Source organism: Phacochoerus africanus, chromosome 3, assembly GCF_016906955.1.
Source record: "Phacochoerus africanus isolate WHEZ1 chromosome 3, ROS_Pafr_v1, whole genome shotgun sequence".
NCBI lineage: Eukaryota > Metazoa > Chordata > Mammalia > Artiodactyla > Suidae > Phacochoerus > Phacochoerus africanus.
The window spans coordinates 80,502,876-80,516,274 of record NC_062546.1 but is presented as its reverse complement, the minus strand read 5'-3'; the positions used below and the strand labels follow the sequence as shown (position 1 = coordinate 80,516,274).

The 13,399-nt window shown below is 44.3% G+C and overlaps 1 protein-coding gene across 1 annotated transcript in view; it reads right to left on the bottom strand.

Moving 5' to 3' along the window:
* Positions 1-13,399, bottom strand: part of LOC125122982 (lactase-phlorizin hydrolase-like) — a 63,717-nt gene that overhangs the window by 16,726 nt on the left and 33,592 nt on the right. Inside the window, 2 exon segments of the mRNA XM_047772029.1 lie at positions 609-2,159; positions 5,238-5,883. Coding sequence (XP_047627985.1) covers positions 609-2,159; positions 5,238-5,883 — 2,197 coding nt within the window.

Here is a 13,399-nt window from a genome sequence, read left to right as displayed (position 1 = left end):
CCCAGCCAAGGGCTGGCTCCTCAATTCAGGGAGCCCTGCACCTTCAATTTGCACACACAAGTTAGGTCGGTCCTGAGAGACAGATCAACTAGTCTCTTTCTTCGTGTCAGCACGGATGCCCCCACAGCAAGAATTAATGCCTGATCTTTCCAAAATCAAATTCTTCGTTGGGGTAAAGGGACATGTCTGAAACTCACGAGTCTCAGCCCAGTTTAGAAGTCAAACACAGAAATGTGAATCAGGGAAGAGTATTGCTTTGGGGCACATGGAACCCACCAGAAAATAAGCTCTGTGTCAGCAGAGAGTTATTTGCAGTGTTCACTGCTAGATTCCCCAGCACCCAGAACAGAACTTGTCACATAGTAGCTGCTCAATAATCAATGAATGGGCCCATGAAAATACTCTTGTGGGACTCTGTGTGTACATTTGGGGAGGTGGCCATCGCTTTCTTCAAAGGGAGAGGTAACCCCTGACAGGGAACAACTCACGGAATTAGGGTACAAAACAGAGATTTGACCGTGGTTTGTAATCCACTCTGCCCCGCCATTTCAGGCCATGGCATATGAATATTGGATGCTTCTATAAGGGGGACATGAACCTTCACGTACCTTTCAAAGCTTCGTTGATATAGGTTTTGTGGTAAAATATCCTATCGGTGTCTTCCACTCCCGGATCTGTCAGCCCCACTCCGTTTTCCGTGATGTAAATGGGGATGTCACCATACTCTTCCTTGATCCAGTTGAGCAGTCTTCGCATCCCCCAAGATGCAGCTCTGTTCACTGCTGTCGAAGGCCAGGAAGGATCTTCCTTCTCCGTCAGCTCCTGGTCGTCTTCGTAGGAGGGCGGGTTTAACCTGGGTGTTGCATGCTGCACGATTCTGGAGGAGTAAGTGTTGAGGCAGAAGACGTCGGCCGTGGCCCTGATGTAGGCCTTCTCTTGCTCAGTGAAGCTGGGCAGGCGGGATGTGGCTAAGTGCTGTAGCTCACTCCTGTTGCCCACTTTCCACTTCATGGCGTCGGGATAGTCTCCGTTGCGGAAAATGGGGTGGGCGAACCAGCCCAGTGAGAACTGCAGCATCCGGTCAGCTGCCTCCACATCCCTGGGCACCCCTGGCGACTGGGGCTCTGCCCAGTGTGTACTGAGGCTCAAAGAGATGACCCCCTTCTGCTCTTGCCTGTATTTCTCATCGTACGTGTGATAGACCGTGGCATGAGCTTTGAGGATTGCATGGCCAATCCTGTAAGGTCCCCAGCCTGGGTCCTTCACGTTTGGGGGGAAATCCCCTGAGCCATACCCCAACCACGCCTGATACGTGGGCTCGTTAAAAGTCATCCAGAACTTGACTCTGTCACCAAAGGTCTGGAAACAAAAGTCTGCATAGCTGTTAAACAACTCAATCAAGGCAGGATTCTCCCAGCCTCCAATATCCTGGAGGGCCTGGGGCAGGTCCCAGTGGAAGAGTGTCACCATGGGAGAGATGTTGTTTGCCACCAAGCCGTCGATCAGCCTGTTGTAATAATCGACCCCACGTGTGTTGATGGAACTGTTTCTCCCGGTTGGGAAAACCCGAGACCAGGAGATGGAGAAGCGATAGGCCTTCACCTTCAAAGCTCGAAGCATATTCAGGTCGGCATCCAGTTGGTTATAGCTGTCGCAGGCTACGTCTCCAGTGGCATTGTCTTTCACATTGCTCCCTGGGGTGTGGGTAAAGTTATCCCAGATGCTGGGGCCTTTGCCGTCAGCATCCCAAGCTCCTTCAATCTGATAGGCTGATGAGGACACGCCCCACAGAAAGTCATCCCGGAACGTGCCATGGTAGAACAAATCCCTCTCAAACTTGGGCTGGTTGGAGAACTTTTCCCAAACTACTTTAGCCTTGGAGGGCACCTCGGATGGAAAAGCGAAGGCTCTGATTTTCTGGGGGATGTCTGCTCTACTGGGTGGTGGCTGTTCTTTGACTGCCTTGCTGAGGAGACTGTTCTTTTCAATCATGCTGGTGAGAAAGTAGGCAGATTTCCTGGGAGTCCTTGACCTGCTGCTGTCGTTGAAGTTGACGTGATACAGCCCAAACCTCTGGCTGTACCCAGAGGGGCCTTCGAAGCCATCGAGGAGAGAACGAGCAATGTAAGATCGAACATCCACGGAGTCCTCCTTGACAGCTGTGGAGAAAAACAAAATTGGGGTTGTTGTAAAGTCTTTGTTACGGATGTTGCTTTTTTATTTTTAATATTTTTAAAATAGAGACATTAATTTGGGGTTTGCTAGCACTGTGGCCGAGGAGATACAGATTCAAGAAGCCGTTGAGTGTCCGTCATGGTGCAACGGACTAGAACCATGAGGACTAGAACCATGAGGAATCCGACTAGGAACCATGAGGTTGCAGGTTCCATCACTGGTCTTGCTCAGTGGGTTAAGGATCTGGCGTTGCCATGAGCTGTGGTGTAGGCTGCAGATGCAGCTTGGATCTGGCATTGCTTTGGCTGTGGTGTAGGCTGGCCGCTACAGCTCTGATTTGACCCCTAGCCTGGGAACCTCCAGATGCCGTGGGTACAGCCCTAAAAAGACAAAAAACAAAAAATAAAAATATAAAGAAGGCATCAATGAAATACAAAAAAAACCTCTGAAGAAAACAAAAACAAAAATAGAAGCACTTGAATGGTATTCCACAATCAAATGGGGGAAGCGTGGAAAGGCAAATCCCGGGAGGTTACATACATTGCTTGTCAAGAATTATGATTGTGCCTGGCAAAAAAAAGGGGGCTGGTGAAGGAAGGATTGGTTGGGGTCTGAGATGGTTACATAATTGCACATGGGCTTTCAAAGGCTTTCCTTTAGACATCAAAGTTTTGGAGGTAACTTGGGTTATCTTCAAAATATTAACCTTTTTTTCTCCTCATAATGAGCAAATGAAAAATGCACAAAACCTGTCCAAAACATTAGGCCACATGTATGGCCATAAATCTCAGTCCTGCTAGTATCAGGACTTCTTGGTTTAAAACAGAATACATGAATCATCGAATCTTTAAAAAAAAAAGTGTGCTTTTTTTTCTTCTTTATGTTTAGCAATATTGACTACAATAATCCCATATTCCATTTAAAAAGGAGAAATAAAGCCTAAGGTTATCGCATCCCTGAAGATGGTGGAGGGAAAAAAAACACAAAAGTTATAACTAAATGTATAACAACTATTGACAAAATAGACTGTAAACTACCAAAAAAGATATCCTGCACTCAAAAGACAAGCCACAGTGAGATGGTGCTCACGCAAGGGAGTTTTGTGATGTAAGAAACCCCATACCTGCTGTGTGAGCAACCCACAAATTGGAAAATAACTATATAGCAGAGGCTCTTCCAGAGGAGTGGTAGCTCCAAACCGCACATCAGGTTCCCCGGCTTGGGTGTCTGACCTTGGGAAGAGAAACCTCACGAGCATGTGGCATTGGAAGCCAGCAGGGCTTGAGCATAGAAACTCAACAGGATGGGGGAAACAGAGACTCTGCTCTTGGAGGGGTGGTCACAAGGTTTCACCTTGGTAGTCTACAGTGCACTGGGTCCTAGGGCAAAGAGGGACACCATAAGCATCTGGGCCAGATCTACTTGCGGGTCTTGGAGGGTCTCCTATGTAGATGTAGTTGATTTAAAAAGGAGAAATAAAGCCTAAAGAAATATATTCCCTGATACAGTAGCTTGAATGGTGGTCCCTCGAAAGATATGTCCACATGTTAACCCTAGAATGTAAACTTATTTGGAAAAAGAGGTTTTGCAGCTGTAATTCACCAAGTGGAGAATTCTCAAAATGAGGCCATCCTGGATTAACCAGGTGTGCGCTTATTTCAATGACAAGTGTCTTTATAAACGACATAAGGGAGAAGGCCATGTGAAGATGAAAGTAGAGATTACAGTGATAAACACCCTGCTAAGGAAGGCCTAGAGCCTCCAGAAGCTGGAAGAGGCAAGGAAGGATTCTCCCTTAGAGCTTCTAGAAGGAGAGTGTCTTTAGTAACATCTTGAGTTGGGACTTCTGGGCTAGAGAAAAATGGTCCAGCGAGCCAACCAACAATCAGAGCAATGATATAGATGACAGTCTAAGATTTAGGCAGTATTGCCCATTCACTCAATAAACAATTTAGTAAGCATTTACTTTGTCCCAGGCTGCTATAGTATGCTCTAGGAACACAATTAAAAGTCTCACAGGGTTAGTGGGTAGAACAGAGAGCTAAGCCAGAAACAGAAAGGATTGTGGGTCCACTCACCGGATGTTTGGGCACATCTTTTAATCTCTCAGAGCACCAGTTTTCACGGTTGTCCCGTGAAGATAATATCTGCCCCTACTTACTCACAAAGGATCACTTGAGAGAGTGTCTGAAAGGGATTCCCTGATGCTGAGAAGAGCACACACAAAGTATAAGAGAGGATGGCTGACCTGACCAGCAGTAGGATGTCGGCCTCCATTCCTCACTGCAGTGCCACGGCAGGTGACACTCACCAACTCTTCCTCTTTGATTCTAGACAAGCCCTTGACATCTTCTCAACGTAGCCCTCTAGGCAGACAACTAGCTACTATCAATTCATTAGGATGGCCATGAGAGATGAAACCTATCTGCCACTCTGTTTTACTTGGAATAAAAGGACATAGGAAACAGTATGTTAGGTGAGAATGAGGCTGTAGAAACGGATTAAGTGGATCAAAGTGAATGACGTGGAATGCAGATTTTATACCCAGTGAAAGGACATGGAGATCAATGTGGCCGGAGCAATGAAGGAAGATTTGATGGGCTGGAGTCCCATCCTAAGTGTCCTCAAGCCACCTTGTAATGCCATCATCATTTTTCCGTCTGAGTCCCTCTGTGGCCTCTGAGTCCCCTCTAGGAAAAGATGGCATTTGTTTAATATTGTACCCCTGTTTTCATCCACAATGTCTGGCATGCAGTGAGCACTCCATAGTTATCTGTTAACTGAATGCACTGAGAGATGATGAGGCCTGATGGATGGATAGGACTCCGATGGGCAGAGCGTAGAAGGGAGCGTTCTAGGGAACAGGAGTATAAAAGCAAAGACTCAAGGCCTTGGAGGGAGAGAGTGAATCAGAAGGCTGATGTGAAGCACTCACGCTATTACTACCAATTCTACTTTTTGGCCTCATTCCCTTGGGAGACTGTCAGTCCCATAAAACAAAACTCTGAAGATTTGATGAAGTATCACCCATGTTCCAATCAGCAGCATATCCACATGCTTACCCTTGAGCACCTCATTGATATATTGGTTGAAGTAGGTGACTCTCGAAGAATCATGGAGGAGATCTTCACCTTCCCCTATGGGCATGCCATTTCCAGCCAGGTAGATTGGAACTTTTCCTCTTGTGTATTCCAAGGATACAAACCGCAACAGCCTCCTTATACCCCAGGGCACCACACGGATCCAAGGGGACGCGGTCTGGGGCCACGTGGGGTCCACGTGTTGGGAGAAGCCTCCGATGGTATCATAGCTGGGGATGCAGGTGTCTTGTTGGGCCTTGCTGATGAGGCGGGAAGTGTAATGGGACAGGCCTAGAAAGTCGGCAGAGCCTTTCAGGAGCTGCTTCTCCACCTCGGTGAACTCAGGGAGCTGGGCCACGGGACTGGGGCAGCCCTTGTTCACCTGTTGGACCTGGGCCCTCAGGGTGGCTGGGTAGTCTCCATCCACAAAGATGGGGTGTGCAAACCAGCCCAGCATGAAGTGCAGGAAGCGTTCAGATGCTCTCAGGTCCTCGGGCCTCTCTGGGGACAGGGGTTCTGCCCAGTCAGAGTTCAGCACAATGCCTACACGCCCCTGCTGCCTTGGGCGATGGTGGCTGTTGTAGTGGTGCCAAGCCCTGGCGTGAGCCTTGAGGACCAAGTGAGCCACCTTTGAGGAAGAAAGAAGGAAATACAGGTCTTAGTCACAACAGCAGCACCCACAAGCCCATGACGAGTCAACAACAGCAATGTTGGCAGGTTAACACCAAGGTCAAAAACGGTGGCAAGTTCATGACAACAGTAAGGCTGACAATGTCAACATCATTAATGTCGTCAGGTCATCAACAAGTTAACAATGTCAGCAAAACATCAACAAGTCAACACCACCACCAAGAAGCTAAGACTGATACTTACTAACAATGTAAACAAGGTGACCACATGGACAGTGCTGACATCAACAACATCAATAACATGGACCACAGCCTGAACAAGTCAACAACATCCACAACAGTGTCGACAAGTCACCACCACCATCACCAGGTCACTAGCAGCAGCATTACAACCATATTAACAAGAACAGGTGTTTTGACCTCTTCCCCGTGAGCCTCACTTATGTGGCAAGTACAGTTACTGATACCACAATTCAGATGAAGAACACAAGATCCAGAGGGGAGAGAACACAGGTAGTCTGACCTTAGGCCTGTATTGTCACCCATAGTGCTATTCTGCCTCAGTAACTATTTACTGACTAATCAACAACTGATTGGCCGTAGGGGGAGGGGATCATTTCAGTTAACACACAAAGGAGGGGACAATTCTTTCTAGCCCACCTGTTCTCCATTCCACGGAATGAAATCTAGAAGGAGAAATCACAACCAGGATCTTTGTGTAGATTTAACTCATGGTCTCACAAAAGTCAACACCTTTCCTTGGAATACCATGAGAAACTGGGCAAAAGCAGGGTGTCTGGAGTAAAGCAAGCCCAGAAATCTGTCTTGACTCTATCACTAATGTCCTCAGTAAACTCAAATCATCTTCTCTCGCAACTTCAGTTTCCTTTTCTTTTTTTTTTTGTTTTTTGCTATTTCTTGGGCCACCCCTGCGGCATGTGGAGGTTTCCCAGGCTAGGGGTCGAATCGGAGCCATAGCCACCGGCCTACGCCAGAGCCACAGCAACATGGGATCCGCGCCACGTCTGCAACCAACACCACAGCTCACGGCAACGCCGGATCGTTAACCCACTGAGCAAGGGCAGGGACCGAACCTGCAACCTCATGGTTCCTAGTCGGATTCGTTAACCACTGTGCCACGTCGGGAACTCCCAGTTTCCTTTTCTGTGGGAAGTGGGTAATTATGGTTCCATCCAGGATTAAATGTGGTTGTGTAAACAGAGCACAGAGCAGAAATTTAGAGGGCAGGAAGGGCAGCTAACTACCACTTAGCTCCCTTTCTTTTTCTTTCTATCATGTGAAGATGATGATACACACCTATGTTTGAAGAATTTCATGCCAAAACATGCCCTAGCAAGAGAAGCTCCTGACTGCTTTTCATGAACGAAATGTTAGTCTTTCACTGGGACCTAACCTCCAAGAGCAAACTGTGCTCCTTTCCAAAAGGCAGGAATGCTTCCCTTCTGAGCTGGTCAGTGTTCAGGAGGGGTGCCTGGTGGAAAACTAGATAATCATGAGAAAAAAATCACTGTGGCAGTGTAATGACATAGAAAAGGGTTAACAACATGCCAATGGAAAAAATGGGCCCTAAGGCAATAATGATATATCAGTGTAGGTTCAGTAAAATGGCACAGGGGTGTGGGATGTTGATAATGGGCCACGCTTCATATGTGTGAGGGTTGGCAGTAAATGTAAATTTACCATTCAATTTTGCTATGAACTTGAAACTTCTCTAAAAATACAAGGGCACTAATGTGAGTGCACACTGTGGCTGCACTATGAATGCAAGGAAGCCATGAGTAGAAGGAAATAGTGAAAGAAATATGAGACAGGTATTTTCTCGGAAATTTTTCCTTAATGGCATTATCATTTTTTAACTTTCAAATAAAAGGAGGACTTGAAAGAAAAATGGTGAGCTGGGAGATGGGATTAAGATGGCAGAATAGAAGGACTGGAGCTCAACTTCTCTCCCCAAAACAACAAAATTCACAAATAAAGGCTGAACAGTCTTCACCCAAATGGACTGGACCTTAAAAAAGATATCCTACTCCAGAAGAAAAAGAGGAGGCCACATCAAAAGGAGGGAAGAGCGATTTCACTATATAAACAACCCCATACCTCCCATGTGGGAAGCCCCACAGACTGGAAACTTAACTGGTTCACAGAGATGCACCTACAGGAGTGAAAGTTCTGAGCCACACATCAAACTCTCACGTGTGGGGATCTGGTACTGGGAGAAAGAGCCCCTGGAGCATCTGGCATTGAAGGCCAGTGGGGCTTGTGTACAGGAGCTCCATGGGACTGGGGAAAATGGAGACGCCAATCATAAAACGCACACAAAGACTTCCATATGCACTGGGTCCCAGGGCAAAGCAAAGTCTCCATAGGAATCTGGGTCAAACCTGACTGTAGCTCTTGGAGGACATCCTGGGAAAGCAGGGGTAAATGTGGCTTGTTGTGAGGGAAGGACATTTAAAGCAAAACTCTCAGGAATATTCAGCAGCATGCCTTTCTCTGGAGGTGGCCATTTTGGGAAAATCTGGCCCCACCTGTCAGTCAGCACTGAAAAACCCCAGGGCAAACAACAATCCAGGTGGGATCACAGACATGCCCATCAGTAGAGGTGGCCTAAAGACCCCTCAGGCACACAGCTGCCTCTAATCCCATCCAGAGACCCCCCCCCCAACCACCTGAGGGATTAGAATCAGCTCCACCTACCAGGGGGCAGGCATCAGTCCCTCCCATCAGGAAGCCCCCAACTGACTTCCATCACAAGGGGGGCAGACATTAGAAGTAAGAGAGGCTACAACTCTATCATCTGTAAAAAGGTCACCACACCAAAAACCTATCAAAATGAAAAGACAGAGAACTATAACTCAGACGGGGGAGAAAGGAAAAACCCCAGAAAATCAGTTAAGCGATGAAGAGATTCTCAGCCTCCAGGAAAAAGAGTTTAGACTGTTGATGCTGAAGATGATGCAAGACATTGGAAATAAACTGGAGGCAAAGATGGATAACTTACAGGAAACACTAAGCAAAGAGATACAAGATATAAAATCTAAACAAGAAGAGATGCAAAATACAATCACTGAAATAAAAAATTCACTAGAAGCAGCCAACAGCAGAATACAGGAGGCAGAAGAACGAATAAGCGAGGTGGAAGACAGATTAGTGGAAATTACGGATGCAGAACAGAAAAGAGAAAAAAGATTGAAAACAAATGAAGAGAGTCTCAGAGAACTCTGGGACAACGTGAAATGCACCAACATCCCTACTATAGGAGTGCCAGAAGGAGAAGAGAGAGAGAAGGGGACAGAAAAAATATTCCAAGAGATAAGAGCCGAAAACTTCCCTAACATGGGAAAGGAACCACTCACTCAAATCCAGGAAGCCCAACGAGTACCATATAAAATAAACCCAAGGAGGAATACACCGAGACACATAGTAATCAAAATGACCAAAAGTAAAGACAAAGAGAAAATCTTGAGAGGAGCTAGGGAAAAGAAACAAATAACATACAAGGGAACCCCAATAACGTAAACAGCAGAATTTTCAACAGAAACTCTGCAGGCCAGAAGGGAGTGGCATGATATACTTAACGTGATGAAAGGAAAAAACCTCCAACCAAGATGACTTGACCCAGCAAGGCTCTCATTCAGACTGGAAGGAGAAATCAAAACCTTCACAGATAAGCAAAAGCTGAGAGAATTCAGCAACACTAAACCAGCCTTACAACAAATACTAAAGGAACTTCTATAGGCAGAAAAGAACAAGAGAAGAAGGAAAGGAAAAAGAGCAGCAAAAACAAATCCAAAGTACTTAATAAAATGGCAATAAGAACATACATATCAATAATTACCTTAAATGTGAATGGACTAAACGCCCCAACCAAAAGACACAGACTGGCTGAATGGATACAAAAACAAGACCCATATATATGCTGTCTTCAGCGAGAAACCCACTTCACTTCTAGGGACACATACAAATTGAAAGTGAGAGGATGGAAGAAAATATTTCATGCAAACGGGGATCAAAAGATAGCAATACTCCTATCAGACAAAATAGACTTTAAAATGAAGAATATTTTAAGTGACAAAGAAGGTCATTACATAATGGTCAAAGGATCAATCCAAGATGATGTAACAATTTTAAATATCTACGCACCCAACACAGGTTCACCACAATATATAAGGCAACTGCTAACAACCTTAAAAGGAGAAATTGACAATAACATAATCATAGTGGGGGACGTTAACACTCCACTTACAGCAAGGGACAGATCAACCAGACAGAAAATCAATAAGGAAACACAGGCCCTGAATGAAGCATTAAACCAGATGGACTTAATAGATATTTATAGGACATTCCATCCAAAAGCAACAGAATACACATTCTTCTCAAGTGCACATGGAACATTCTCTAAGATGGATCACATTCTGGGCTACAAATCCAACCTCGGTAACTTTAAGAAAATTGAAATCATATCAAGCATCTTTTCCAACCACAATGCTATACGGCTGGAAATCAACAACAAGGAAAAAATCTGCAAAAAACACAAACACGTGGAGACTCAGCAACACGCTACTAAACAACCAATGGATCACTGAAGAAATCAAAGAGGAAATTTAAAAATACCGAGAAGCAAATGACAACAAAGATATGACACTCCAAAACCTATGGGATGCAGAAAATGCCGTTCTAAGAGGAAAGTTTATAGCAATACAAACCCACCTCAGGAAACAAGAAAAAGCCCAAATACACAAGCTAACTTTACATCTAAAGCAGCTCGAGAGAGAAGAACAGACAAGACCTAAAGTTAGCAGAAGGAAAGAAAGATCAGAGCAGAAATCAAGGAAATAGAAACAAAGAAAACCATAGAAAAGATCAATGAAACGAAAATCTGGTTCTTTGAAAAGATCAACAAAATGGATAAACCCCTAGCCAGACTTATCAAGAAAAAAAGAGAGAGGACTCAAATCAATAAAATTAGAAATGAAAAAGGAGAGGTTACAATGGACATCACAGAAATACAAAGGATCATAAGAGACTACTATATGCAACTATTTGCCAATAAAATGGAAAACCTAGAAGAAGTGGACAAATTCTTAGAAGAGTACAATCTTCCAAGACTAAACCAAGATGAAATAGAAAAGATGAATGGACCCATCACAAGAATGGAAATTGAAACTGTGATTAAAAAACTTCCAACAAACAAAAGTCCAGGACCAGGTGGCTTCACAGGCGAATTCTATCAAACATTTAGAGAAGAGCTAACACCTATCCTTCTGAAACTATTCCAAAAAAATTGCAGAGGAAGGAATACTCCCAAACTCATTCTATGAGGCCACCATCACCCTCATACCAAAACCAGACAAAGATATCACAACAAAAGAAAAATACAGGCCCATTTCACTGATGAACATGGATGCAAGAATCCTCAACAAAATACTAGCAAACTGCATCCAACAATACATTAAAAGGATGGTACATCATGACCAAGTGGGATTTATCCCAGGGATGCAAGGGGTCTTCGATTACCACCAGTCCATCAGTGTGATACACCACATTAACAAACTGAAGAATAAAAACCATACGATCCTCTCAATAGATGTGGGAAAAGCCTTTGACAAAATCCAACACAGTTTGGGGGGTGGGGGGATGTGCTTGGCCTGGCGATGGAAATCCTGTGAAATTGGATTGTGATGATCATTATACAACTACAGATGTGATCAATTCTTTTGAGTAATTAAAAAAATAAAAATAATTATTAAAAAACGTGAGCTGCACTTTCTCATCAATGTCTCTGTAGAAAAATCTCAGGAACCACAGTTGTAGGGAAGCCTATGGAGAAAAGGTTGGGATGAACTTTACAAAAAAGAGACAATCAGAAAGGTTCAAACCTGCCCCTTTCAGAAGTGTTCTCTCTCTCCAGTTTCGGTCACTTGCTGAACAAGAGCAAAATGGATACTTTGACTTAAATGTTATATTTTGGCATTTCATCCAGTCCTTTGTTCAGAGCATTCTTGCTCACTCAAATTGTAGGTATTTTCAATTGTTCTCTAATATTTTTTTAAGTTTAAAATTTTTTTTATTTTGTTTAAGATTTTTATTTTTTCTTTTTATAGCTGATCTACAGTGTTCTGTCAATTTCTACCATACAGCAAAGTGACCCATTCATACATATATAAATACATATTCTTTTTCTCACATTATCCTCCATCATGTTCCACCACAAGTTACTAGAAATAGTTCCCTGTGCTAATCAGTAGGTGTTTCTCTAAAGTCCTAATGTGTACTAGCCTTATCTTCCCCAAAAAGGTTTTAATGTCTCCTTTTTTTCTGTCTTTTGTCTTTTTATGGTTGCACCCGCAGCGTATGGAGATTCCCAGGCTTGGAGGTCTAATCGGAGCTGTTGCTGCTGGCCTACATCAGAGCCACAGCAACGCCAGATCTGAGCTGCATCTGTGACCTACACCATAGCTCATGGCAACACCAGATCCCTAAACCACTGAGCGAGGCTAGGGATCGAACCTGCATCCTCAGGGTTCCTAGTTGGATTTGTTTTCACTGTGCCAAGATGGGAACTCCAAAAGGTTTTATTGTTTTGATGGCAGTTAACATCTAGCATGGGACACAGTAAATATTCCTATTTCAGAACAGAACAGAACACAAAGTTTGGCAGAGGAAAGCCAGACTAACATGTCCATCCAAAGAATGTTTCCAGGGAAGCTGGTAGGTTTTGGGGGAGATTTTGAAGAAAAATGGAAATGATAGAGGGAACCATATTAAACTACTTAAAAAGGATACATATCCCCTTCTTGCTGAAGCAATTCCCTGATTGCTCTCGGGAAAGACTACCCTGTTCCCTCTCCACATCTTCATCTCTCAGCCAGTGTGTTGAGGGGCAGAGCTGGGACCTGGACAAAAACAGTCAGTGCCCTATAGGCCCCTAGTCTAGACACAGTGACTGTTTCAGGGACGGGGATGTGACCCATGCAAAGACCAAGAGCAAAGGGATACTTACATTGAGAGTACCAGAACAGAGAGGCAAGCTGTCTTTTCTGCTTTCTGCTGGTCTTGAAATATGAAAGATTGAGGCCATCTGGCTACCAGGTAGCCCAAGAATAAAACCCACAAGGGGAGAAGGAAAAAAAAAATTGGGTCCTGGTGACATTGTCTGTAGTTTGAGCAAGCTCCATTCTGATCAGCTAAAACCAAGACTTTTCAGTTTCCTGAACTCAGAAATTCACTCCTTGCTTAAGTCAATATGGGTTGGGTTTTCTTCCTTTCTTTCTCTCCCTTTCTTTCTTTCTTTCTTTCTTTCTTTCTTTCTTTCTTTCTTTCTTTTTTCTTTCTTTCTTTCTTCTCTTTCTTTCTTTCTTTCTTTCTTTTCTTTCTTCTCTCTCTCTTTCTTCTTTCTTTCCTTCTTCTCTCTCCTCTCTCCTCTTTCCTTCCGCCTTCTTTCTTCCTTCCTTCCTTCTTTCCGCCTTCTTCCTTCCTTCCTTGCTTCCTTCT